This window comes from Rhipicephalus sanguineus, chromosome 3, assembly GCF_013339695.2.
Source record: "Rhipicephalus sanguineus isolate Rsan-2018 chromosome 3, BIME_Rsan_1.4, whole genome shotgun sequence".
In the NCBI taxonomy this organism is placed as follows: Eukaryota; Metazoa; Arthropoda; class Arachnida; order Ixodida; family Ixodidae; genus Rhipicephalus; species Rhipicephalus sanguineus.
Genome location: NC_051178.1, coordinates 161,426,105 through 161,453,437, shown reverse-complemented (window position 1 = coordinate 161,453,437; position 27,333 = coordinate 161,426,105). Strand labels below are relative to the sequence as shown.

Sequence of the window (27,333 nt, the reverse complement as noted above, 5' to 3'; positions counted from 1 at the left end):
GCGCCGATTCAGACGCTGACGAAAAACATAGGGAGAAGGTGAAAGGCGCCATATCGGTGCCACCCGAAAACAATGTTCTAGGGAAAGCTGCAACCTACAAATAAGCTTTACGTATTACGCACCACTTAGACAACTCCGAGGAGGTTATTTAAAAAAAAAAGCTTCTTTGGACAACTCCTAAAGTACGTTCTGCGTGAATTCATTCATTAATTCATTGCTAGAACTCTCAACAATTCTTTTGGTAGATGCTGCCCCTTGCTTGGTGACGAATTCGGTGCAGATATTTAAACAGTGCCATTCCAAGCATTTTCTTTACCTTCTAGACGTTTGCTTGAAAGATAAAATAGAAACACAATTTATAATTTGCAGTACACAATATTGCGCAGATTACAAATATCGGCTGTAGGCAGCCGAACTCTAAAGTATTGCGTGATCCAGCAGGGAGACTTTTCTAGATTTCATAAACTATACTCCATTTCAGAAGTTCCATTCGGCACTCTGAAGGCTACAGGGCCCCTTAGCCAATAGGAAATGCGATTAGCCCCTCCACATGAATTCATCCTCGTCGCGTCGTCTGCTCAGCGTCTCTCTGGCGTCTGCTTGCACACGCCGGGCGAGTAAAGGGAGCAGACCGCATCGCTAAAAAAATGGCTGCACCCACCGCAGCTGGTGCCGTCCGCTTCGAATTTATCGAGTCGTCATCAACCCTTTATTTGGGCGAAACTGCGCCCTGAAATTGAAAGCCCACGTACAAGCGATTCACGCTGCACACTGACAGCGGCGTGAACATTCGTCGGCCGTCGAATAATCTGATCTGCAGTTAGGCGCACCGGCATTTATACATGTGGCATCGAACGTTCGAGTCTTAACGCTGGTGGCCGCGCAAGTTCTAGAGTAAACTCTGTTCGCGTTTGCGCGCTAGGGCCTGTGAGATCATTCTAAAATAATCTGGAAGACCAGACATTCGGGCACGATTTGCGAAAGGTAGTGGCTACATAGGCAGCTATATATAGGCAGCTACTCGCCGACTGATTCGCATGAAACCAATTCCAACAATGCGTTGATCTGCCGGAATTTTTTACTGCCCCGTCGTTCGCACTCCTTCAACGCACTCAGCTGGTTCGAAAATATTGGTGGTAAAAGAGTGATCGCAAAAATTGAGTTTCACGTAATCCCCAAGGAACATTCAAGAAAAGCTTGTTTCACATCGGTGAAGAGTGAACGTATAGCGGCCTTAAAGATTTCCGCGAAGGTGTAGTTGAAAATTGGGTGAAATACAATATTTTGGTGTTTATTTATACAAAAAGATTCGGCAGATCTTACGTACCGTGAGAATCGATGTTATGCGAAGCATGCGCACGAAGATGACTGTGTCGCAATTTTTCACATTACGCGAAACGGTACGGAATGACGCTAGAGAAATGTGCAAATGATATATGCACATAAATATTTTGAAGAGTAGCACGTGTATTATATAACCATATTTACAGTTGCTTAACGATGCAAAGAGCAACATAGGTGTTACCACCACCAAACGCAGTAAGCTGATATGCAGTGCTTATATTCTTCAATACTGGATAGCGCGAATTCGAATAGGACAATGAAAGAACACAGATGCACAGGACAGGCGCTACTCGAAACTAAGCTTAAATCAGAAAAGTTTCCCTAGATATATACACAGCCGAGTGGCACGCGCAGGCGCACTGCACGTACGTTACAGTCACAGTTGCAGTTGTTAGAGTTGCGTAACAGTTGTTATGCTTATACTTATCCGTTATGACGAAGAACGCACGCACGTTTCACGAACCCGTGCGCATATGTGGAAGGGGTTCTTGGCAGTTCTTGAATAAGGTCATCATCACCGTGATCAGTGAGCACCAGCAGCTGGACATGACTTGTTATCGGATCCGTCGGTGATCGTGGCTACGAACAGTGTAATGGCTCGTTCACACTGAGCATTCCGGCGACCGGAGAGCTGCAGAATCCGGTTCGGCGGCGGCCAGATTCGCCGAATCGGCCCTCTCCGCGCCGATCGCTCCCGGACCGATTTTTTCGGCAACCGCCACCGGATCCGCTCGCCGCGGAACTTGAAAACATGGCGGCCAAGTCCGACACGCTCGTCCCGTCGCAGTCGAAAAACATCCACATAGCGGAATTGCTAATCGAAACGGTGCGGAACTACCTCGTCCTTTACGACAAACGCCACCCGAAGCACAAGGACAGTTTACTGAAGGACGATTTGTGGAATAAAAAACACGGTTGATCCCTCCGTCATAGGAATCGGAATAACACGAAAGTAAAGCGTGCCCTCACAGAAGTAATTGAATGTTTACTGTACATTGATATAAGAGAGTTTGCACAATGTATATTGATGTCTGGCAGCTAATGGTGCCGTTTAACGTGTATGCACCCACTTTGATGATTGGTGGTACAGCTCCATCCCGACGACTAACGTCCATGTTAAATGATTAAACAAACCCTTGTGGTAGCTGTAGTAAGCGGTGAAAGCGTAATCAGAGAACGAAGTGTGATAGCCAGAAGAGCGTCGCATATTGGACGCAGAACTCGGTCGGAATCCAGCGGCATGTTAAAATGTGATTGAACACCACGGCCGGACTAAAGGGAAACGCAAAGCGCGTCGTGCCGCCCCGGTAGCCCGGCCGCGACTTTTCTCGGGGCGAGCGCGTGAGCATGGAACGCTGTGTTACAGCCAGGTGAGGCAGGCGCGCGTCGCAGAGCTATTTTTGGTTTGTATTAGCGTGATGTGCTGAGCGAGGCCAACGCTTTTACGACGCTTGGGCAAAGGTCACCACCTCGCGGTGTGTTAAGACATTGCCGAATGGGACGGACGCCTCAACGCGTTGCAGGTGCTAGTCGCGGAGGCCACAAAAATGACGAATTACTTTACCTTACCACTCCGAGAGGTCAACACCACCCAACCGACCGGGAGAGTGGTAGATATAAAAGGCGCGTTCGTAAAGCCTCCAGAGTCTGTGACCGTGGCGCAGTTGACCCCCACACGAACACTGCAAGAACACGGTGAAATTTTTGGATGTTAATTCTCGAGCAGTGAAGAACCTGAAGCACATACCAAATCTTACTGACCAAAAATAAGTTACATACAGTTGCTCTAGAAAATATGGACCATTTCCATCCATTCCATTTGTTCGTCCGATCACGCAACTCAGCAGCCTGTTCCTGCCAGTATGGGTCGCTGTCTTTGTAGCGATGTAAGGGCGCCCCGAGATATTTCACGGGTTTGTTAACGAAAGGGATATTAGCAAAAATTTCGGGGTTCGCGGACCATTCACCATGCCAGAAACCTATGCACTTTCCCCAGTTCACCGTACTTCCGGCTGCAGAACAGTATTGCTTGACCTTTTCTACCGCATGTGTAATGCTCTCATAGTCAGTGCAAAGAATGGCGACGTCATCTGCATAGGCGAGAAGCCGCACTTCGACCTCATGCAGTTTAAATCCACGTATACATTCACTGTTTATAACGCTGAGACAAAATGGTTCAATATATAAACAAAACAACAGCGGAGATAAGGGGCACCCTTGACGCACAGATCTCTGAACACTGATGGGCGCACCGGCAACCTTATTGACAATCAGTTGTGTTGAGCAATCGCGGTACGCCATAGCCACTCCGTCTCTAATTACTTTTCCTACATTGACATAATCTAGAAGACAGAGAAGTATTTCATGAGGGACCTTGTCAAAGGCCTTTTCTAAATCGATTTGCAGCATTGCCACCGCGGTTTCCATTACGTCGCAGCACTCTAGTACACTGCGTGCTGTATGTATATTCGTGAAAATTGATCGACCTTTAATGCCACATGTTTGATGCGGCCCTACTAATTCTTTAATGACAGTTTGGAGACGTTTCGCTAGAATTCTCATAAAAATTTTATAATCACAGTTTGTTAAACATATGGGGCGGTATGCTGTCACTCTACGGAGGACCATCGGGTCTTCTGATTTTGGAATTAGAATAGTGTGCGATCCTGAAAACGACGGTGGCAAGCAGTTAAGGCCAAAAGCTTCATTGTACACTTCCGCTAAAACTGGAGCAATAGCATGCTTAAATGTTTTGTAAAACTCTGCCGTTAATCCATCCGGCCCAGGCGATTTCCCAGCATTCATTTTTTCTATTGAGTACTTAACTTCTTCTACAGAGATTTGATGTTCTAAGACTGCCTTAGTTTCATCGCTAATTCTCGGCATCATGTGCAAAAACTCTTTTTCATATCGCGCCATTTCTACAGTAGAACTTGCGAACAATCCACGATAGTGTTCATAGAAGGCATTCCCGATTTGATCGGCTTCCTCCGTGACTCCACCCTGAATTTCGATTTCTGTAATCTGATTGCGTCGCGCATGCCACTTTTCTACGCCCAGTGCTCTCTTTGTCGGCGTTTCACCAGCCATTATGCGTTCCATTCTTCCCCGCACAAGTGCACCACGATATCTGCTTATGTCAAACTGCTCCAGCTTTCGTTTCACTACACGGATGTCATCAGCAAACATGCCTGGTCTCTCATTCTCTTCGATTAACAATTTTTGCAAGTTAGCCTTGAGGAGTGATTCTTCTTCTCTTGCCTTTCGATTTATGGCGGTCGAACGCTCCAATGCTTTCATTTTAATTTCTTGTTTAAACAATTCCCACTTTTCTCCCCACCTTTTTGGTCTATCACTTTCCATTTTTTCAAAGCTGTTTTCGACATCCGCAGAAAAGATGTCGTCATTTAACAATTTAGAATTTAATTTCCATTGGTGCCAGTCAAACTTTTTTCCTTTGCGGCCATTAATGAAGAAACTGACTAAGCAGTGATTGCTAAATGACACGCACTCCACACGATACTCTTGACACAGGTGTATGAGCTCGGGCCCAACATAGGCTCTATCCAAGCGGGCGTGGCTGCTCCCCTGGAAATGAGTGAAACGGGGTGTGCGCCCACCACCAAGACAATCAGCAACGTCTACCAAGTTGCTCAACTCCAATATCTCACTGAGAACGGCCGTACTAGCGTCTCTGAAGGGCCGTTTACTTGATTTATCTTGTGCTGACAATACACAATTAAAGTCCCCTAATAGTATAACTCGTTTTTCACTAACACAATGTTGTCTGATTTGATCAAAAAATTCGCGCCTTTCTTCTGCACTAGTGGGAGCGTAAACGCAGATAACTCGCCACTCAAGCGACGCTAACACAAAATCACATACCACGATCCGTCCTGGCACACTGGTGGTCACTGCCTGCAGTTTAACATTTAGTGCCTGCCGTACAAATAACACGCACCCAGCCGATGTGTCAACTGCATGATTAACTAAAGCATGATACCGAGCTAGAAACGGCCGCACCATGCTCTCGGCCTCCGCTTTACCAGCAACCTTAGTTTCTTGAACCGCTATTAAATCTAGTTCATATTCACTGACCAATCGGTACAACTGATTCTGTTTTCTTTTTGCAGCTAGCCCTCTAACGTTTATAGTAGCTACACGAAGCGTCTTATTAAAATTCATGGCTGATTAAAAAGGGGAGGCCGGGAGCAAGACGCTTACCTTACAAAACAACAAGGCAGTCAGCGTCCAGTTGAGCGGAACATCAGGTATGCGGCGGCGTCTCATCCGCCGCACTCCGTTCGGCCTCGACCGAGATGTTCGGCCGTGGTCGATAACGAAGCCTTCGCGTCGTCGCTGTCTTCGCCGGTGGTTCGCCGCCTATGGCGTCGTCAAAAGCATCATGCGCGTCGCAATTGTCCTCCCGAGATCTCTTCACGACAGCACTAGGAGTCGCAGACCCCGTTACGTCCATAGATAGCGTCTCGTGGGAACTTGTCATCCTCTCTTCTGAACTTGCGCTGCCCGCTGCCTCCGTGGTCGTGGGAACGCGCGAAGCGTCGCCGCCACTGGGAGAACTTTCGCCCATGGTCTCCTTACTGACGATCTGCTCACCTTCATCCGAGGGAGGGCTTAGTTTTGTCATTGTCGAAACGTTGTTACCGGTCCCTCGCGCTGTTTCCTCTGCGTCAGCCTCGTCCATCATGTGTTCTGCGAGGTCATCGTTTTTAGCAGGCGCTGTCACGGCGGCGTATGATGCGACTGAATTAGTGCACTGCGCCTCATCGTGACCGAAACGGCGACACAGGTTGCAACGTGGCACTTGACAGTCTCGACGTATGTGGCCTGTATTCTTGCATCGTAGACACAAAGGCGCCCTGCCCGGCACGACAACCAAGGCCATCTCGCCCGCGATCTTCAGCTGATGCGGAATATCATCAATTTTAATGCCGCTTTTCAGCTTCAGCGACGCGGTCCTCGTCGTGGACGCTTTCTCAGTGACGCCATATGCACGCCATTTTTCCCGCGTGACTTCGGTCACCCTTCCATAAGGCAAAAATGCAACGCGCACATCTTCATCAGAGACGCCGTGCAGCACCCAATGAATCTTGATGCGCAGGCCCTGGTTGTCGGGGTCGATGAGCAGACATGGGCGGTCTTTCACTTTTACATCCTTAGCAGCCAGGAGCTTACTCGTTGCCTCGGCAGTTTTCAGCGTAACAGCCCACACGTGGTTCATCTGGTAAGCCCCCAACGCAACAACGTCGGGGAGCGCACCAAGTTTAGCGAGCGTGTCCCTGTAGTCTTCGATGCGAAAAGGTCTGGCCCTCGGGTCACCATGCATAAACACCGTGTTGGCTACGATGCGTCCTGTCGGCAGAGAAGGCAAAATCACCTGATAATCTTCACCCTTTGCTGAAGAAATCCTGTTACCGCGACCCGCCTGGGCCGCCAACACCGCTCCAACGGAGCAAGACATCCCGCGTCCGATGCGCTCGAAAGGACAAGTCGGACTAATTTGTTCTTGCGAGTCAGAAATGGGGGGCTGGGATTGACACACCTCTTTTTGCGCCAGGTTGTAAATCGCTTTCTGTTCTTACGCAATGTACAGGACCCTTTTCTGCGCACTGTGTGCCAGCTTCGCCTGTGCAAACGGTTGCCGAACATTGTTGTATCCACGAAATATTTGCCTGGAAGCTTACATGGATTTTTAAAAGAAGTAGTTTTAGCTAGTGATTTTTTGTCCGCTCGCTTTTCTCTCGATTATCTTTCCACTGTGACACGGAAGAAATTGTACAAAGACCTTTGTGACGTTGTACTACCTGTACCGCTGTATAGAACCATGTACCCTGAGGGTCGATGGAGAAATGTACTAAAAAGGGTCAAAAGAATGATGGTACCTGCAGGAATGAAAACATTCTTCTTTCAACTACATTCAGGTACACTTCCTGTCAAACCTTGGCTGGAGGAAAAAGGCATGTTTGTGCCATGGGGAACCGATTGCTTAATATGCAGAAAAGTAGAAACAATAGACCACATGTTCCTCGACTGCTGGGACGCTGTGTTTTTATGGGACGTACTGCGGCGTACCATCAAAAATATTTCCCCTTAGACCCCCCTGGAATTCGATATCTCTCTGTTGAAAGTGATGACGGGACACCTTTTGATCTGATAATTTTGATTGCACTCCACAGCATATGGAAGTGCAGGATGGCCATACGGCACGCTGATGCGGACGCCCGTCCGGCGCGTCAATACTTCAAAGAAAGCGTAACCCGTTTTGTTGAAGAACAAAAACTTCTTGAAGATGTTCCTGATTGGTTAGATCGTGTAGAGCTTCTTTTGCAAATGAAGGAGGTTTAGAGCGTCCTCATTAGTCCCAGTATGGCCTTTCCTTTTTTTTTTCCTGTCGATCCCTCTCCCTTTTTACGCAACCAGTGTTTGTATTGTAAATAGCGTTTCTTCTTGTTTTTGTTTCTTTCTTGTCAAAAGCAGGCAATAAAGAAAAAAAAAAAAAAAAAAAGACCGTGGCGCAGTGGATAGCGTGCCCGGCATCTGCTGTTGCGGACCGAGCGGTCGTGGGTTCGATGCCCGTTTGGCGGTACCTTTTTTTTCTTTGCCATCTGATTGTGCGTACTTTTTCGACGTCATTTCCGTGACGGAAATACGTCACTGAAGTCTTGGTGGTCCCCGGCATAAAACACTTTCGTGTTAAAATTGGCAACGAGCTTGGACTGACTGGTATGTACGAGTACTGCTGTCTATGGTACTTTGTTTCTGATGCAGCTAGCACCAGTTCAAGCATTGCGATGTAGCTGCCTTGCACGCCCTAGTCGCAAAGAGCGTTGAAACGAGCATGGTCGTTTATAGCAGCGCTGAAGACCCGCAAAATTGCATGGCGTAGTTGCGAGCCGCGACAACATCATGAGAACATCCGGGCAACTACGAATCCATCCCGCGCTCACCCGTGGTTGATGGCGTACTCGACAGATGGCGCAATATGGCTATCCGGAGGCGCGGTGCGCGTGATGTGCGAACGACGCTGTGTTTCGGCGACAGGAGCATTCCGGTCGCTGTGGCCGGCGGATTCCCCAGTGTGAATGAGCCATAAGTGTAGTGCTGGTGTAGAGATGGTGGAAACCGCGAATGGATTTACACGAAGAAATGATCGACTATGCCTTCTGTCCTGGACGTGGCACCGACGTCTTGTGATGCCCTGTCCCCATTCAAGCCCTCATTAATGTTGTCTAAGAAGCAGGCGTTGTTGGGTTTTGATAAATCAATGCTGAAGTCACCGGTAATCATAAGGGACATGGCTCTCTCGGCAGAATTATAGGAAGCATTCACCCCGGTTTTTGCGTAATCCGCGTGGTCGACGTTGTGGACCGCGTGGACAAGTGGATGGCAGTCCAGCGACTTCCAGGGGTGCTCTGTCTTCAGCTCCCTAACCTTCCTTGCGTCGGCCGCTGTGGGGTAGTGGTTACGGTGCTCGGCTGCTGACCCGAAGGTCGCGGGTTCGATCCCGGCCGCGGCGGTCGCATTTCGATGGAGGCGAAATGCTAGAGGCCCGTGTATTTGCGATGCCACTGCAGGTTAAGGAAGACCAGATAATTAAAACTTCCGGAACCCTTCACTATGGCGCCTCTCATAATCATACCCTGGTTTTGGAACGTAAAACACCAACAATTACTATTATTGATCACTTTCCTTCCGTGTGAATGTGTATGTTCGCGGTTACTGCGTTTATTGTCACTCTGTTATCACCTGTGGCACATACCCGCATACCATGATCTGTGGTATGCGGGTATGTGCCACACGTGACTGAGAGAAAGTGTTTCATGATGTGCGCAACAGGTATTTTGCGTTATTCATGTCATCACCAGTGGATCGTGTTCGTCATGCACTCATCCTATGCAATGCAAATTTTGGTATATTAGAACCTATGAGGACGACCGCGAGAGCTCCCAGACGTAGGCGGCTAGATAGATAGATAGATAGATACGTAGATAGAAACGCCCAAAGTGCCTGAGGTTCGCTAAGAAATGCTTCGCATTTAAAAAACCACATATGTATTGATTGTGTGTTCGGAAAGTTCGCGTCAGAAGACTGATTCCATCCAGAACCCCCCATGGTAGTCTAGTGGTTATGGTGCTCGGCTGCTGACCACAAGGTCGCGGTATCTAATTCCAGCCGCTTCGGCCACATTTTGATGAAGGGAAAACGCTAGAGGCCCGTGTGCTTAGATTTAGGTGCGCGGGAAAGAATCCCAGGTGATCAAAACCTCTGCAGCCATCCACTAAGACGTCTCTCATAAGATGGTCGAGGTTTTTGGACGTAAAACCTGGAGATTTTTAATATTATGCCTCCATATTCTTTTTCAACCAAGTCTGGGTTCTACATGGTATGTATCTGTGGAAAAAAGAACATAATATACGCACGCATACATGGTCAAGACTAGGGCATGTGACGAATCGATTTCTTTTGATAACTTCTATGCTGAGATGTGTACAACATGGCAATTCACAATGGTTTTTTTCACCTGATAAGATACGGCAATATAAATTATCGATTACGTGAAACTGAGCTTACAGTGAAAGATTTTCACCCAAATCGATCCCTCCTGCACAGTGAAATGTAGATGTGGGCTTCAGTCGGTTTTGCAAAAATGTATATTTATTTAAAATTTCTTTGTCAACGGCAACATGTGATAAACTTCTTCGTTAAACATAAATAGTGACGAGTAGCAAAACCAAATATTCGGTGTAGTATTGGTTTCGTCGGGTTGGATGATGGGTTGCCGTGGCCTCCGGCAGCAGACACGTGTGCTGGTTTGATAAACTTGTTTGTCTACGTGGTGTGTGTTCGTGATTTATAATGATGCTTCGCTTAAGCCTTGGCCTTGCCGATGGTGAAGGGAGCTGGGTGGACCAGGGTCAAGGGGGCCACGTGGTGGCCAGTGGTGTAGGCAACGGGGGCAGCGTGCACGGCGAACTGAGCGGGGTGCACAGCGTGCACGGCGAACTGGGCTGGGTGCACGGCCTGAACGGCGTGAACGGTGACTGGAGCTGGGGCGGCCTGGACGACCACGGGCTTCACGGCGGCGACAACGGGCTTGGCGACGACAGCGGCAGCTGGGGCTGGGGCGACCTCAACGGCGGCGGAGGTGTACAGGGCATCGGCTGGGTTGGAGCTCTTGGTTCCTGGCTCGTTGGTCTCGACGGTGGCGTGGAAACCCTCGGCATCGGCGGTGTACTTGACGGTACGGGAGATGCCGTTGGCGTCGGTGTAGCTGTAGGAGCCGACCTTGTTGTTGTTGGCGTCACCGGACTCCTCGCGGGTCAGGCGGGTGCCGAACTCGTCGGTGGTGTCGTAGCTGAAGCTGTATGGCTGTGGTGGCTGCACGGAGGGGAAAAGAGCAGGAATAAAGCTCTCAAAGTTCCAACACTCCTCTGTCTTTTTTCTCTGTTGGAGTAAGCTGCGTCCAGACTAAAAGCACTTAGTGGGAATGGGAAATTGGTGCGTAGGACTAAATTACGATCTACTTGGATGGTCCTAGCAACAGTAATTCAACTTGCTATAATTGCAATGTATTAGTCAATTTGGCGCCTTTATCGAAAGCGCTACAGATTTTTATATTCCAAGCGCCACTTGCACTGGTCGTTTAGAAAAATTAGATTATTTAGTTGTTGCGGCTGGAAACAAATATAAATTTACAACTGCAACATCACAGGCTTCATGTTTTTGCGTTTGTAAGAATCGACCACTGTGCTCATTTAAACATTCGTTGTTTTTCGACTACGTCGTCAACAAGTTGCATATATTGAAGCCTAAGATGGCTCCAATTGTTTCTCGACAACGATGCCTTCGCGAGTGCTGTCCTTTTTTGATTAAGTAACTGAGACATATTTAAGCACTTACAGGGAACGCATGTAGACAGTGTTTTATACCTTGCTTTAAGAACTTTGCTTGTGGCCGATGCGCCGTGTAGTTAGCTACCTGCTTGCGTGCGAACCATCTCGCCCCCCATGGCTGATAAGAATGTTTTGAAGCAGGCCGACGACAACAAATGGCTGCAGTTCTGACGGCAGTCAAAATTATTAGTTGTATGTTGAGTTTTTAGGTGCCACCTAATGCCAAGTTAAATTTCAATTTTCTCGTTACAAATATATGTAGACTACCACCTAGTTCAACAAACCATTGTTCTCAAGTGAAATTTGATATTTGCATTGAAGCTTACGTTGAAACTGAACGAAAACTCACGTATTCCTCAACGGGAGCAGAGGCAGCGACGGCCAGAAGGCAGCAGAGAAGTACCTGCAATGAACGATTCCAGAAAAAAAAAAGAGATGCGTAAGCCCCTCGTCGTCATCGATGACGGCCATCTAGAAAGTCGCACAAATGCTACGGAGACGCGCTCCACTGCACCTTGGTGAACATGGTGGCTCGTTGAAAGGATAGTGTTCCTTTTGTCGAGATGAGAACAAGACTGGGCCATCGCAGCCGGAGCAGTTGCTTTTATACGGGTCCCAATACGAATTAGTCTAACGACTAAAGGAGTATTGAACGTGAGCAGCTATTATTAGAGGATACATTCAGGTACAGCGCGATCACCTGTATCAGAAGGGCGAGAACCGGACGCAGTGCTATGCCGCACCTCCTCTCCACTTTTGTAAAAGCGTCGGACGTGAGCTGTTTGGCAAGGTCGCTGGAAGTCAGTGACTCTTGCTTGTTACAGTGCTGAGGACTGCTTTCTTTGATGCATAAGATCCATGGGTAAGCATGCTCCTGAAAAGATATATCCTGGTAACATTACTCTAAATTTAACTCTATTAGAAAGTAACTTTAACTCTATTTAGAAAGTAAAGTATTTAGGGTATCTCCTACTCCAAGCGTGCTTGCCAATCTGCATAATATAATTGACAAGTGTGAAACCAATAGTTATATTGCTCGATATAAAACAGTGGAGGTGAGGAATTTCAGTTTTTGTTTATTATTGGCGCTGCTACATAAAGGTGTCAGGAACAAAACACCTTACGTCAGTAAAACGTGGTGCGGGCTAGTTCGTCCGACATTTAAAGTGAGTTAAAATCGCGTGGACAAAGTAACAGATGTAAAAGAAGTGACTGGACGAGCTCGGGGCTGTCTACCTCTATTTCTGTTGTGTCCTCGAAGGAGGTTTAGCCCAGTTTAAATCGTACATGAAATCGACTTGATAGTCAGGGACCATATTCACAAAAGAAGCTGTTACTATTTTTAAGGGGGAATGCGCAGCTAAAACCCGATTTTCGAAAAAATATGCATTTTAAACTTTGAGATGTTTTGGATAGATGGTTCATTAAATACCATGCTCACCAAGATTTGTTATCATCTGTGCAGCAGAAAAAAATAAAATATCTTTTTACCAGTGGCTGGCGCGGATTTGCTGGGGAGAGCGTCTCTGAAATGCCCCTTTCAAGACCCGGCTGCAAAGCAGGCAAGAAGCCGAACGCAAAGTGAATGCCCGTGTTACATTGTTTGTTTTTAGCGCTTTTAAGTCACAGAAAACCTTCTATCGAAAGTGCGTGAGAGAATAAACAAATAAAATAACAAGTGATATTTTGAGCCACGCGCCGACAGCAAAGTCGTTGGAAAACAAGAACTGAAGCTGAAATTGGCGGAAATGTATGACGTCATCATGTGCCGCTGCTTTCGCGCCAATCCTGAGTTACTCCTGCTGTGTTTGTGTGCCACTGAGCTTATATGTTCGTTTTCCTGGGAATTCATTGCGATCAGTGCATATTTCATTTTGTGACCAACACGTGTTGTGAGCAACATTCACAGCTCGAAAGCTGCGAAAAATTGAAGAGGATTGCATGAAATTGTGAGGAAACACTGTAATGTATGACGAAGGCCATATTTATGCAGGAGGTCACTTTGATAAAAGTTTTTGACCATCGCAATAAATGGCATGTTGTCAAATATCTAAAGTCGTTTTTCTGAGTTCGCATTCTTGGGGGGAACGAGCCTCTTAGGAAAACTATCATTTCCAACCTGCTTCGGCAGAAGCTTCTTACAAGGTTGTTTGTAGACTTAAGTTTCATCAGGAACAAGAAAAGGTACATTTCTGATCCCTAAGTTGTTTCTAATGCACAAAAAATTGACTAGTGTAACAATAATATTATCTGGGGTTTAACGTCCCAAAGCCACGATATGATTATGAAGGACGCCGTAGTGGAGGGCTCTGGAAATTGCGACCACTTGAGGTTCTCTAACGTGCACATAAATACAAGTACACGGGCCTCAAACATTTTCGCCTCCATCGAAAATGCAGCCGCCGCGGCCGGGATTCGAGCCCGCGACCTTTGGGTCAACAGTCGAGCGCCATAGCCACTAGACCACCGCGGCGGAGCATATTCACTAGTCTGACATGTAGTGACCAGGAAAAAAAATCACAGCATATCCACGTGGTGAATGATGATGAGTGGGGCGAAGCTCCGGAGAGAATCATCGGTAAACCGTGAATGCTCTGTGTAACGCCCCATCAATCATCATATGAAGAGTGAGAAACATGGTGTTTATAATACAAACATGAAACTTTTATTTTTCTTAATTAGATGAAGCTTCGCTTGCGTTGTCCCTTCATTATCACGGCTTTATGGTCCGTGAAGTGAAGGGACAGCGGTTCTTGTACGAGTTGCAACTGGAAATTAGAAAATACCAGGTCTATACACGTCCCTCGGATGGTCTTCTCGCCGCAGCCGTGCAGCTTGTCGAGCAGCTTCGGCCTCGCGGGCTCGAACGGCGGGGTCTTCGCGCCGCAGCCGTGCAGCTTGTTGAGCAGCTTCGGCCTCGTGGGCTCGAACGGCGGAATATGCTTCGTGTCGTCGACGTGCAGCTTCGGCCTCGCGGGCTCTCACCTCAGGATTCTGTCTACGAGCGCGCGCTGCCGCCGCCTTCCGTGCCCTCCGTTCCGCAGCCTTGTCTTCCATCTGGCGACTCTGAGCTAAAGAGAAAGCGTGCCAAGAGGGAGCCTCATGGCGCGTTACTTCTGAAATATTGTCTTCGGGTGTCGTTGAAAACACGAGACGTAGTAAATTCGCCTTTTCGGTCGGTTTCAAGATTGCGATAGCAGCAGCAGGTGTTGCACCCAAGAAACTTCCGGTCACTTCAATTATCACTCTCTAACGCCGAAGCAGAAAGCGTGCTTTTGAAGTTCTGCCAGAGTAAGGAGAGACTTTTTCCGCTTTCAGGTAAAAAGAAGGCGCTTGAAGTGAAGGACTAACTCTTATATTACTGTGTGTGCAGCTTAGAAAAATATTTATATAAAATATTTGGCCGGACACAGGGAGAAAAGTGTTGAAAATGTGCCGGTTACTCGCTAAGGCTTTTGTTCCTCGCCAACGCTACTCGGCAACACCGGCGCACGAGACCGGAAGTCGTCCAGCAGCTTTGTTTGTAAACAGCGAAAGGGTCTATAAGAAAGAACGCCACACAGGCGAACACGCACGAGAGTGTCACTCGTCAACGTCGTCGTCTTCTTTTACTGCATACCAGAACGCACGCTTCTCACGAACTAGGGGCGGCTACTACAAACCAACCTACAAACGGAGGATGAACAGACCCACGGCATAAAGAGCTTCGCCCCTAAAAAATCGGCAGATCCCACGTACAGTGGGAATCGATGTTATGCTCAGCATGCGCGGGATGGTGACTGTGGCGTAATTTTTCGCATTGAGCGAAACTTTATGGAATGACGCTAGAGAAATGTGGAAGTGGTATACCCACACTCATTTGTTGAAGAGTCGCATATGTATTATATAACGAGTTGTTTACAGTTGCAAAGCGATGCCAACAGCAACATCAGTGTTACCAACACGACACGCGGTAACCTGATATGTAGTGCTTATATTCTTCAATACTGGATAGCACGAATTCGAACAGGACAAAGAAGAAGCATAAATGCACAAGAAGCACAGATTCACATTAAGGAATGCTTCCCTAGATATATGGTACGCAGCCGAGTGGCATGCGCAGGAGCACTGCACGTACGTTACAGTCACAGTTGCAGTTGTTAGAAATGCGTTACAGTTTTGCCTATACTTGTCCGATATGACGGAGAACGCACGCACGTTTCACGAACCTATGTGTATGTGTAGGAGGGGTTCTTGACAGTTCTTGAACAAGATCATCACCGTGATCAGTGAGCACAGCAGCTAAACCGGACTTGTTACCCGATCCGTTTGTGATCACGGCTACGAAGGGTCTAAGTGTAGTGAAGTGCGAGGTATAGTACAGCTGGTGGAAACCTTGGATGCCTCTTACGATGAAATGATCTATATAGTCGCCTGTCCTTGATGTGGCAGCGAGGTCTTTTGATGCCCGGTCCACATGGAAGCCGTATTTCACACAGTATAAGGTCGAGGCGTTGTTGGGTCTTGATAAGTCAATGTTGAAGTCACCGGTAATGATGAGAGGCCCGGTTCTCTCGGCAGATTTATTGTAGGAAGCATTGAACCCGGGTTTTGTGCAATCCACGTGGTCCACGTTGCGAACCACGTGGACGAGTGGATGGTAGTTGAGCGTCTTCCAGGGGTGTTCTGTCTACAGCTCCCACACTTTTCTTGCGTCGGCCGCGGTGGTATAGCGGTTACGGTGCCCGGCTGCTGAACTGAAGGTCGCGAGTTCATCCCGGCCGCCGCGGTCGCATTTCGATTTATGCAAAATGCTAGATGCCCGTGTACTGTGCAATCTCGGTGCACGTTAAAGAATACCAGAGGTTCAAAAGTTTCGGAGCCCTTCGCTATGACATCTCTCATAATCATATAGTGGTTTTAGGACATAAAACCCGAACAATTATTATTATCACGCCTTTCGTTGCCTGTCAATGTGTGTGTTCGCCGTTACAGTGTTGGTTGAAACTCTGTATCACCTGTGGCACATACCCGCATAACATTAACTCTGATATTCGGGTATGTGCCACACGTGACTGAGAGATAGGGTTTCATAACGTACGCGACAGGTATTTTGCGTTATTCATGCCATGACCAGTGAATCGTGTTGTAGGGGAAGCAAGTAGACCGCTATAATTGTGGTCCTTTTACTACCCCTACTGCGCCCTTTCGCTTTACTGCGGACTATTTTTATGTATCCATTTATTCCATGTAAAATTGTCGACAGAGAATGTAATATTCATAGAAAAATAGTAGGTTCATGAATAAATGCAGCATTAGAATGCAAAAATGTGGACAGTTCCGGTAACCAATCGAATGAACGCAACATATTTGCGCACATTTGGCAGCGTTATAGCCAAGAAAACATACTTTCGAGTAGAAAGAGATTGGAGACCAATAAGGGACAGCAGTTTGAGATGATAATGTCTACTCGGTAATTCACAGCATGTCTTTTTCGAAAGTTGGTGCTCACTGCTTAAACGCAATGTTGAGAGATCAATATGAAAAATAGAAAGGAAGCAGATGAGAAAGTTTTCTGGTTTGGTGATCACATTGAGAGAGAGAGAGAAAGAGAGCAATGAAATGGAAACGCTTGTTATCATTTGCACGCTGGAAACGAGTCAGGCCGGGTAGGTCGATTTCGCAAAATAGCGATGGCCTTCTCTCTTCAAGACCCAAAGGACAGTGTTTGGGTCAAAGCCGAAGGAGTGACAGATAATGTTCTCGACTGTTTTCTCATAGCCTCAATGAGCACTCATGAAAATGTTTTACATGTTCATCCAAGAACATTCTTTTAGCTCGTAAAAAGTATTCCAGCAATATTTACGCAAAAATTACGCATAGTAATTATGCGCGAAATTTATCCGTAAAATTAGGAAACATTGAGCAGTAACTCAAGTTGATGCCAAAAATCAGTGTTGCGTACGGGGCATTTGTAGTTGTTTAGAGTATTCCATCGACATTATTCTTCCATAGGGTGCAAGTCTTCAAGGCTCTCCGAGCTTCGTCCTACTATACCTCTAAAAGAAGGAATGGACATGTGAATTAATCAAGGCGAAAGCCTTAGTTGCCCCATGAAACACGAAAAGTGACCGTCGGCGTCAGTGTGTACACAAGCGATGCAAAATCAGCATCATGCGATGACGGCCCCTGTGACGTCATCACGAGGTCCTCTTGAAGTCATTGTGGCTCATTTCATGACATCACCACTTGGTCATAGGTGGTCCGATCCCGGAGTGCAGTAAGCTTGCATGGCTTCCAATCCCGGAAGAAATGCATAGCCACCCAAGGTGCAGAAACTTTTCGGCACCGGGGATCAATACAACCTACTGAGACGAAAAAGAAAAATAAGATGGTTTTCGCCTTCCAGTAATCTTAGGTGAATGCGTAAGAGACGGCGTCAGCTTTTGTTAAAATTTTTTTCGTGTATTAATCGTCGAGTTTTCTTTCATCGATTAATCGAATCATCGATATTTGTGGCAGCCACATTCAAAAATAGTTTTGATGTTCTGAGGTTTTAAGTGCGAAAATCGCGATATGATTATAAGGCACGCCGTAGTGGAGGACTCGAGTAATTTCGACCACCTGGGATTCTTTAACGTGCACCTAAATCTAAGTACACGGGCCTCTCGCAATTCTCGCCTCCGTCAAAAATGCGACCGCCGCTGGGCAAAGCACCGTTTTTCTTTTTCTTTTGCGCCAGTCCTTGACATGTGAAGTACACAAAGCTCACGAGAATTGAGGATACACCAACAAAATACACATTAGAGGCTTGCCGTTGCAATGGCGTGAATTTGTGTTTTTATTGCGATAACAATTATATTGGCACTCGCGGCGGGATGTTTGCCGCCGCCGTCGCCGTCATGTCCTAGATAGGTATGTGTATGTATATAGAAAAAAAAGAAAAATAAAGCAGAAGAAAAATATTCCGAAGCACCCGACTGGGTATTCGAATCAGTGACCCCTTGCTCCTCAGCGCGCTTGGTTGGACACCTGAACCACACGCCATGCATGCGCAGGTGAAATACCGGCGAGCTCTAGAGAGCTTGAGCTTTGGAGACAAAAGATGCTAAGTCCCCACGCTGCGTTGGGTAGGCTGCTCTTGCGTTGGGACGAGCAGCAGAGTTTGAGATTTGGGAGAAAGGCACCCTGCATAAGGTCAAACGCGCAGGGTGCCACACGTCGCGAAATTAAAATCTTGCGGGACGAGGGCCTTACCTTGTCGTGGCCCGCGCTGCTTCTGCGTCATATCGCTGGCGACCTAAGGCGCCTTGGGGACCCACGCTAGTTTTATATTTTGGCGTCTTGAGACAACGCTAACCCAAGAGACCAAGAGTGCTTAGGTTCTTCGCATGTGCCCTGGCGGCTCGCTAACTTCTTGGGTCCCCAAGCTCCTTGGGGCCCCAGTTTTCAACTCTGTATTTATATACACCATTTACGGCTGGTGGCACGCATATCTCGGAGGAGCTTGAACGTGTTTGCTATCAGCAAACACGTTCTTGAGAAAATGTCCTTGAGACACACACGAGAAAGTGGCCCTTTTTTGTACCCACTCGTGATGTGGAACGCAAAAAAAAAGAACACTAGGCACACCTTGCGTCATATGCCCCGTTGTGGCAGGATACGCTGAGGGTCACTCCACACAAAGCAGTTTAAAAGAAAAAGAAATATCTAAGATCGTCTGATTCTCCATTCTCCACACTTGCAGCCCGTTGCTCAAGCGCAAAGACGTAACAACTGTGACAGTTGTTAGTTGACGCTTGTCCTGTGTATACCTGTGCGTTTTTATGGGCGTCCTTCTTTGTGCTTCAGCGCCGCGCTCCAAGTAGCGAGTTGCACGTCGTTCTTCGTGTGACATTCCAATTTCTTGCTATCGCATCAATTGCTTTGCCTTTGCGGCGAAACTGTGACTTGTTAAAAATGTTCCTTGAACGCTTTCAAGTGTTCGACCCCAGCCAGTCATCCCAGGTACAGGCAGCTGGCAGTTCAGCACTTCAAGATATTGCTACACTGCATACATTGACCAAAATATACACGTGCCGCTTAGGCATTAGGGTCACAGTAGTAGCCCGCCATAGTGAGCGGATATTATTGATCCAATAAATGGCGATGAAGAACTTTACGAGAAGATGCTTTACGAGAAGATCACACTTGTTGGCCTGTAATGTTCGCGGGGTTAAACATCCACTATTGCAAAACGTAAATATATCTGAACCATATGAGCTCGTTAACACATCTAGCGCCGTTTCAGACGCTGGCGAAAAATATAGGGAAAAGGATAAAGGCGCCATATTGGTGCCGCCCGAAAACAACGTTCTAGGGAAAGCTGCAACTTATAAATAAGCTTTACGTATTACGCACCACTCAGACAATTCCAAGGAGTTAAATTAAAAAAAATCATCTTCGGAAAACTCCCAAAGTACGTTCTGCGTGGAGTTTTCATTCATTCATTCTTTGCTATTACTCTCAACAATTCTTTTGATACATGCTGCCCCTTGTTTGGTGACAAATTCATAGCAGACTTTTAAACGGCGCCATTCCAAGCATTTTCTTAACCTTGTAGACGTTTGCTTAACAGATAAAATAGAAACACAATTTATACTTTTCAGTACGTATTATTGCGCACATTACAAATATCGGATAGGCAGGCGAACTCTGAAGCATTGCGTGATCCAGCACGGAGGCTTTTCAGGATCACATAAACTAGGTGTTCCCTCTTACATTTGTCTCGATCGGCAGCAGTCATTGACCAGGTGGGATTCTCTCCTGTGCTGCCTTCAAAAAGGCACCATTTGCTGCCACGCAAAAGGCAAAATTGCAGGACAATTTGAAGCCGCATAAGTGCGAACTGAAGGCAAACGACACACGTATTCACTACGTGCTCGAGCACACTGGTAGTAGCAGATGCCATCTGATCTAACTGAATGTGTGTAAGTTTCGTCTGTATATTTTTACTACGAGTGATTCGCAACCTGCCATGGTGACTCATAGTGCAATAGGAGAGGGCATAACTGCGTCTTCCTGCCCAGGCAGCACATTGACATTGGAGCGATCGTGGCCTAACGTCGGAAGATGTCGGCAACAACACTGGGCCGGCGTCGGCAAATCACGCTCGCGCCACTTGCACCCGCATCGATACAATGTGGACTTGCCGACAATGGGCCGATATGGGTTCGCCAGCGTCGGTTCTATATGGGCCTGCCGTAATTCAGCCGATGTCGGCAAGCCGTCATTCTGTTTATGTAAGCTAGCCGTTGTTGGCAATCCGTCGTTGGGTCTATGTAAGCTAGCCGATCCTGGCGTGACGCCGGGAATTCCCCGGTTTGACCATTTGCACCCACTGTTATGATGTCTATCAGTAGTTAAAAAAAGGCTAACTATCCCTATTTGGGAGCACGCCTCAGCCTTCTATTATGGTGTGCGTTCCCTCCATAATGTCCTCTTAGGGGCATGCCGTTTGAGAAAGGAGTGCGTCCAATTTTCAGTGCATAGCTTGTTGCAACATATAGCAACATGAAAACTTTGTGTACACCACACTGGAACCACATTTTTATCGTACTTCACAAGCAATAATAATATTAAATGCAACTGCGTTTAAAAGCACATGGGAAGCACTCGGCGAACCCGATACTTTTTGAGCAAAATAAGCATAACGCTAAAGGGTAGGGAACTAAGCGAACACATTACCTGACAAACACGTGGCGCCCGTTTTTGTCAGTTCATGGCTTCACTTCGTCCCCATACTTTTTTGCGCTATACCTGTATTTCTCAAGTGATGAACCAACTAGCTCAGCAACAAACCCTGTTGAGATTTCTACTACCTAAAAAAGTAAACTTACATAACAGCAGTGAAGCAAATTTGCTTGCTGCTCTTGACCACAACACTCATGTGCGGAAATACGTGTACACACGTGGTTAGGAAACTATCCGTGTAGTTCATGAGCCCTCGCGCCCCGCAGTCAGTGCCTGAAAGCATGAAAAAGATGCAGTGCTGTAAAAAACATGGAGGACGCTTGAGCTTCGCCTTCAAGCGTAGAACGCGATAATGTAATCAGGCCTCGTGCGCATCGCTTTCTCAATTGCTAGTCTCGCTTCGGTTTTCGGTGCATGCATCAACATTGCGTCATGGAAACGAACGCCTGTGCGCGTAACATTGGCCGTTTCAAACGAAGAACGCCTACTGCAAGTACAGCTGCGCAGTGCCCACTACGCCGTAATTCTTCCTTTTGCGAATCGGCGAACGGCCCACTACGTGTCCGTAAGGCAACACGCCAACTTACGCAGCTGCTCATCTTGTTGATGCTTTTGCTGATGATGATGACAGGGTCCTCACAGGGTCCCATATGCAAATGCGAAAGGCATCTTGTTTTTCTGCTCAATCGATGTACGAATCATTCTAGGTCCCTTACCCCGAAATCTTTCTGCACCTAACGTGGTTTCACAATGCCTCCAGAATTGTAGGCATTTCAAGCTTTCTGGCCTTCATCCCACTTTTGACCAAACGATGATGTCATATGATGATGCCATCACATGTCGGAATGTTATGTGACGTCATAGTGGCACCGGCGACGCCGCCAATGGTCCATTAACGTTCGCGTTTGATGAGGCATCTAAGGCATTGAGATTCAAAGAAACGCTTGTTAAGACTTCCACGCAAGCAAAGACTCAGACCGGGTGTGTAGATTTCGTAACTCCTATGTGTACACGCACGAGCATTCCTTAAATCGAAAGAGGTTGAAGCAATGCTCAGGCGCAAAATCAGGAAACATTTAGCAGTTACATTCGTTTATACCATAAATTAATCTCAGCATCTAACGCGCAGCGCAATACAAGGACAGGTTGGAAACGGATGAAGGGAAACGCATAACTACCAAATGATTTATTGATACAGCATCACACCCCTAAATATGGAGAGGATGCTGTAGAAATAACTTTGTTCGAAGTTACCGCTTGCCTTCATCCGTTTTCAACCCGCCTTGTCTTGTCTTGTGCGCTGCCTGCTGAAATGGAATACCAGCTGGCCAAACTTCCATTATTTCAGAAACATCTTTTGCCTACGAGGCCATTCCAGATGTTTTAGGTATTGCATCGAGATCATTTTTCTGTTGCATGATTGCAGAGCTCTAGGAGCTTTATTGGCACTATGCCGCTAAAATCTGGAGTGAACAAAGGAAACTTATTGATAATATTTTGAGACATTCTCATAAATAAAGCGTCAGTGCTAATTTATGCCGTGAGTGCTACGGCGGACATCTTGTGCATTGCGTCATCTAATGAATTCAGATCACTGAGTGCTGTATTGGCAAGTAAGGTGAGTTACGGCTTTCCTGACCTATCATAGATAGTTAAGTCTACAATGTCTGAAGGCTTTGTAGGGTTAAGCGCAACTAGTAACAGTTCTTCAAGTTAACAAAGGCTTGTTTCCGCAATAACAATAGAAAGACATAAGGTTTTCAGAAAAAGTAAAGCGGAAGAGGTGCTAGGCATGCGTAACTGCTTTAAATATCTTTTTTTAATACCTTTCTGTGCATTCTATATACTGTTCCTTTTATCTTCATCTTGAAGAAAGGCCTCGACCGCTGTTTTGCAGCGATAGACTCTTAATCAGGTCCCGCTTAAAGTGCTAGATATAGCGAGGGAATTGGAGATTTTCCGTCTCGTTTCCCGGATATAGCCAGCATTTAGCCAATACCTGATTAAGAGTGTAAGTTATGCTTGATTCCATGCTATAGTCTTATCCACCACTCACGTGCGGCCTATCCCGTCGTTTTCGTGGGCTTGCAGTCTGAATCACACATGTCTGGAGCGGTCGAGCACGTGGCTGTGGAAGGTGGCGCCGTCCGCAGCTGCTACTTTATGTTAGCTACAAGCTTCCGTGCGTGCTTCAATGGTAGCACAGTGATGCGATATACGGTATGGCTAGGTTTGGTTTCATTCCGGCGTCGCTCTCTGCATATTTTTAGCAAAAAAGGGTGGCTGAAGCGGCCAACCGGCTGCTCTAGACAAGTGTGATTCAGATTGTACCGTTGTTCTGACCACTTGCGAAGCACAAAAATCACGAAAATGTTTAACGTCGGAAAAGGCATCGCTACGGCGCACTGAGAGAGCACGTACTTCTGTAGAAGGAGTCATGTTAGTTGGCTCACGTAAGCATTGTCGCGAAACAGCGAGAATGACGGACATTGTGTGCTTCCTTTTACCGCACTGTGTACTGTTGGTACTTAAATGCGAAGAATTTCTTAGCGAACCAAATGCGCTTTGACCGTTTCTATCTATCTATCTATCTATCTATCTATCTATCTATCTATCTATCTATCTATCTATCTATCTATCTATCTATCTATCTATCTATCTATCTATCTATCTATCTATCTATCTTTCTATCTATCTATCTATCTATCTATCTATCTATCTATCTATCTATCTATCTATCTATCTATCTATCTATCTATCTATCTATCTATACGCCTACCACTGACGTAGATAAGGGGTGGGAGGTGGGGTCGGGCCTTCACCGAAGTTTTTTATTTTTGCATATGTGTTATGTACACGCACACATATACAAACGTACACACGCACATACATAGGTACTATCACGTGGTCATGACGTTGACGAAGCCGGCAAAAAGACTGGGAAATACGAAACTCTTTATTCAGACGAACCTGTGCCCGGAAAATGAAAGCCAACGTACAAGCGAATCACGCTGTACACTGATAGCGGCAGGAACAGTCGTCAGCCGTCGAGTAATCTGATCTGCGGTTAGGCTCGCCGGCAGTTATACATGTGGCATCAAACTTCGAGTCTTATCAATGGTGGCAGCGCTAGTTCTAAAATAAACTCTGTTCGCGCTGGCGCGCTCAAGGCTATTGAGGACCCTAGTGCCACCCAATGTTGACAAAACGTTGCCGCCACAATGAGAAACTTGCTTCAAAGCTACGGCAACATTCCGTGCTACTAAAGAGATTCTAAAATAATCTGGAATTTTCCCAGACATTTCGGTGCAGCTTGCGAAAGGCAGTGTCTATATAGGCACCTATATATATGCAGCATATATAGGCAGCTACTCGCTGACTGCTTCGCATCAAACCGGTTACAACAATGCGTGTGATCTGCCGGATTTCTTCCCTGTCTCGTCGTTCGCATTGCTTAAACACGCGCATTTGGTTATTATGAAAATATTGGTGGTAAAAGAGAGATCGCAAAAATTATGTTTTACATAATCACCTAGCAACATTCAAGAACATATTGCTCTACATCGGGGAAGATTGAACGTATAGCAGCCTTAAAGATTTCGGCGAAAGTGTAGTTGAAATCGGGTGAACAACAATATTTTGGTGCTAATTTATACAAAAAAGCCACATAAGTATGGATTGCGTGTTCGAAAAGTTCGCGTCAGAAGACTTCAGAATCCATTCAGAACCCCCCGCGGTAGCCTAGTAGTTATGGTGCTCGACTGCTGACCACAAGGTCGCGATATGTAATTCCAGCCGCGGCGTCCACATTTCGATGAAGAGAAAATGCTAGAGGCCCGTGTGCTCAGATATAGGTGCACGTGAAAGAATACCAGGTGATCAAAAGCTCCGTAGCCCTCCATTAAGGCGTCTCGCATAGTCAAGTCGATTTTGGGACATAAAACGTCAACAATTATTATTGTTATGCTTCCAGATTCCTTTTTAACCAATTCTCAGTTCTACGTAGTAGTATGTTTCTGCAGAATAACAGAACAGACTCTGCTTGCGCATTCGTTATCAAGACTAGGGCGTCTAGCGAAGGAATTTCATTTGATAACTTTTATGCTGAAAAGGGTAAAACATGGCAATACACCATGGTTCTTTTCCACCTGTTAAGATAAGGCAATATAAAAGACTGATTACGTGAAACTGAACGTACAGTGAAAGATTTTGACCCAAATATATCCAATGTGCAGTGTGAAATGTAGATGTGGGCTTCAACTAACAACTGCAGTTGGTTTTAAAAAAAAATGCGGTATTTATTTAAAATGTCTTTGTCAACGGGAACATGTGATAAACTTCTTCGTTAAACATAAATAGTGACGAGCAGCAAGACCTCCAAAGTATTTCGTGTAGTATTGGTTCAGTCGGGGTGCACGATGCGTTGCCATTGGCTTCCGGCAGCAGCAACGTGCGCGGGTTTAATCAACGTGTTTGCCAACGTGGTCCGTGTTGGTGATGTATAGTGATGCTTCGCTTAAGCTTTGGCCTTGCCGATGGTGAAGGGAGCTGCGTGGACCAGGGTCAGGGGGGCCACTTGGTGGCCAGTGGTGTAGGCAACGGGGGCAGCGTGCACGGCGAACTGAGCAGGGTGCACAGCGTGCACGTCGAACTGGGCTGGGTGCACGGCCTGAACGGCGTGAACGGTGACTGGAGCTGGGGCGGCCTGAACGACCACGGGCTTCACGGCGGCGACAACGGGCTTGGCGACGACAGCGGCGGCTGGGGCTGGGGCGACCTCAACGGCGGCGGAGGTGTACAGGGCATCGGCTGGGTTGGAGCTCTTGGTTCCTGGCTCGTTGGTCTCGACGGTGGCGTGGAAACCCTCGGCATCGGCGGTGTACTTGACGGTACGGGAGATGCCGTTGGCGTCGGTGTAGCTGTAGGAGCCGACCTTGTTGTTGTTGGCGTCACCGGACTCCTCGCGGGTCAGGCGGGTGCCGAACTCGTCGGTGGTGTCGTAGCTGAAGCTGTATGGCTGCGGTGGCTGCACAGAGGAAAGAGAGCGGGAAGATAACACTTAATTTTCCAACACTCCTCTGCTTTTTTCTCTGTTCAAGCAGGCTGTATCCAGACTGAAAGCGCTTAGTCGGAATGGGAAATTTCTGCGTAGGACTAGATTACTTTCTACTATAGGATGATCCTTGCAACAGTTATTCGACCTTCGCATAACTGCAATGTATTAGTCAATTTGGCACCTCTATCGAAGGTGCTACAGATTTTTATATTCCAAGCGCCACTTGCACTGGTCGTTTAGAAAATTTAGATGAATCAGTTGTTGCGGCTGGAAACAAATATAAATTTATAACTGCAACATCACAAGTTTCGTGTTTTCGCGCTTGGAGGAATCGACCGCTGTGCTCGTTTAAACAATCGTTGTATTTCGACTACGTCGTCGACAAGTTGATTATATTGAGGCCTAAGACGGCTCCAAATGTTTCTCGACAACGATGCCTTCGCAAGTGCTGTCCTTTTTAGATTAAGTAATTCTAATAGATATTTAAGCATTGACAAGAAACAAATGTATACAGAGTTTTTTTTTACGTTGCTTAAACGACTTTTCTCGCGGCCGGAGCACCGTGTAGCTAACTACCTGCTTGCGTGGGCGCCATCTCGCCTCAGATGACCGATAAGAATGTTTTGCAGCACGCCGACGACAAGAAATCGCTGCCGTTCAGACGGCAGTCAAAATATTTAATTGTATTTTGAGCTTCTAAGTGCCACTTAATGCGAAGTTAAAGTTCAATTTTTTCGATGCAAATATATAGGTTACCATTCAGCTCAACAAACTATTGTTCTTAAGGCAACCTCGAAATTTGCATTGAAGCTGACGTAACAATGAGCGAAAACTTACGTATTCCTCGACGGGAGCAGAGGCAGCGACGGCCACAAGGCAGCAGAGAAGGACCTGCAATGCACGATTCCAGAAAAAAGAGATGCGTAAGCCCGTCGCCGTCAGCGATGGCGGCCAACTACAGAAGAGACGAACTCCACTGCACCTTGGTGAACATGGTGGATCGTTGAAGGGGTAGTGTTCCTCTTGTCGAGATGATAACAAGACTGCGAATTCGCAGCCCTTCGCTGTTGCTTTTATACAGGTCCCAAGAAGAATTCGTTTAACGCCTAAAGGAGTATTGAACGTGAGCAGCTATTATTGGAGGATACATTCAAGTACGGCGCGATCACCTGTATCAGAAGGGCGAGAACCGGACGCAATGCTATGCCGCACCTCCTCTCCAATTTTGTAAAGGCGTCGGACGTGAGCTGTTTGGCAAGGTCGCTGGAAGTCAGTGACTCTTGCTTGTTACAGTGTCGAGGACTGTGT

The 27,333-nt window shown here is 46.8% G+C and overlaps 1 protein-coding gene across 4 annotated transcripts in view; it reads right to left on the bottom strand.

Annotated features, from left to right (window-relative positions):
• The window catches only part of LOC125757691 (cuticle protein 16.8-like), a 40,604-nt gene extending 13,537 nt beyond the window's left edge, over positions 1-27,067 (bottom strand). The window contains exons 1-4 of one of the 4 annotated variants that reach the window (XM_049413579.1): positions 27,008-27,034; positions 11,608-11,661; positions 10,408-10,743; positions 10,219-10,338 (exon numbers count right to left, since the gene is read on the bottom strand). In XM_049413579.1, the coding sequence (XP_049269536.1) occupies positions 10,234-10,338; positions 10,408-10,743; positions 11,608-11,661; positions 27,008-27,019 (507 nt within the window). In that variant the 5' untranslated portion in view covers positions 27,020-27,034 and the 3' untranslated portion in view covers positions 10,219-10,233. Of the gene's footprint in view, positions 1-10,218; positions 10,339-10,407; positions 10,744-11,607; positions 11,662-11,772; positions 11,844-27,007 lie in introns of those variants that run through there. The other 3 variants (XM_049413578.1, XM_049413577.1, XM_049413575.1) reach the window with 3 other exon arrangements.
• Positions 27,068-27,333: the final 266 nt, after the last annotated feature.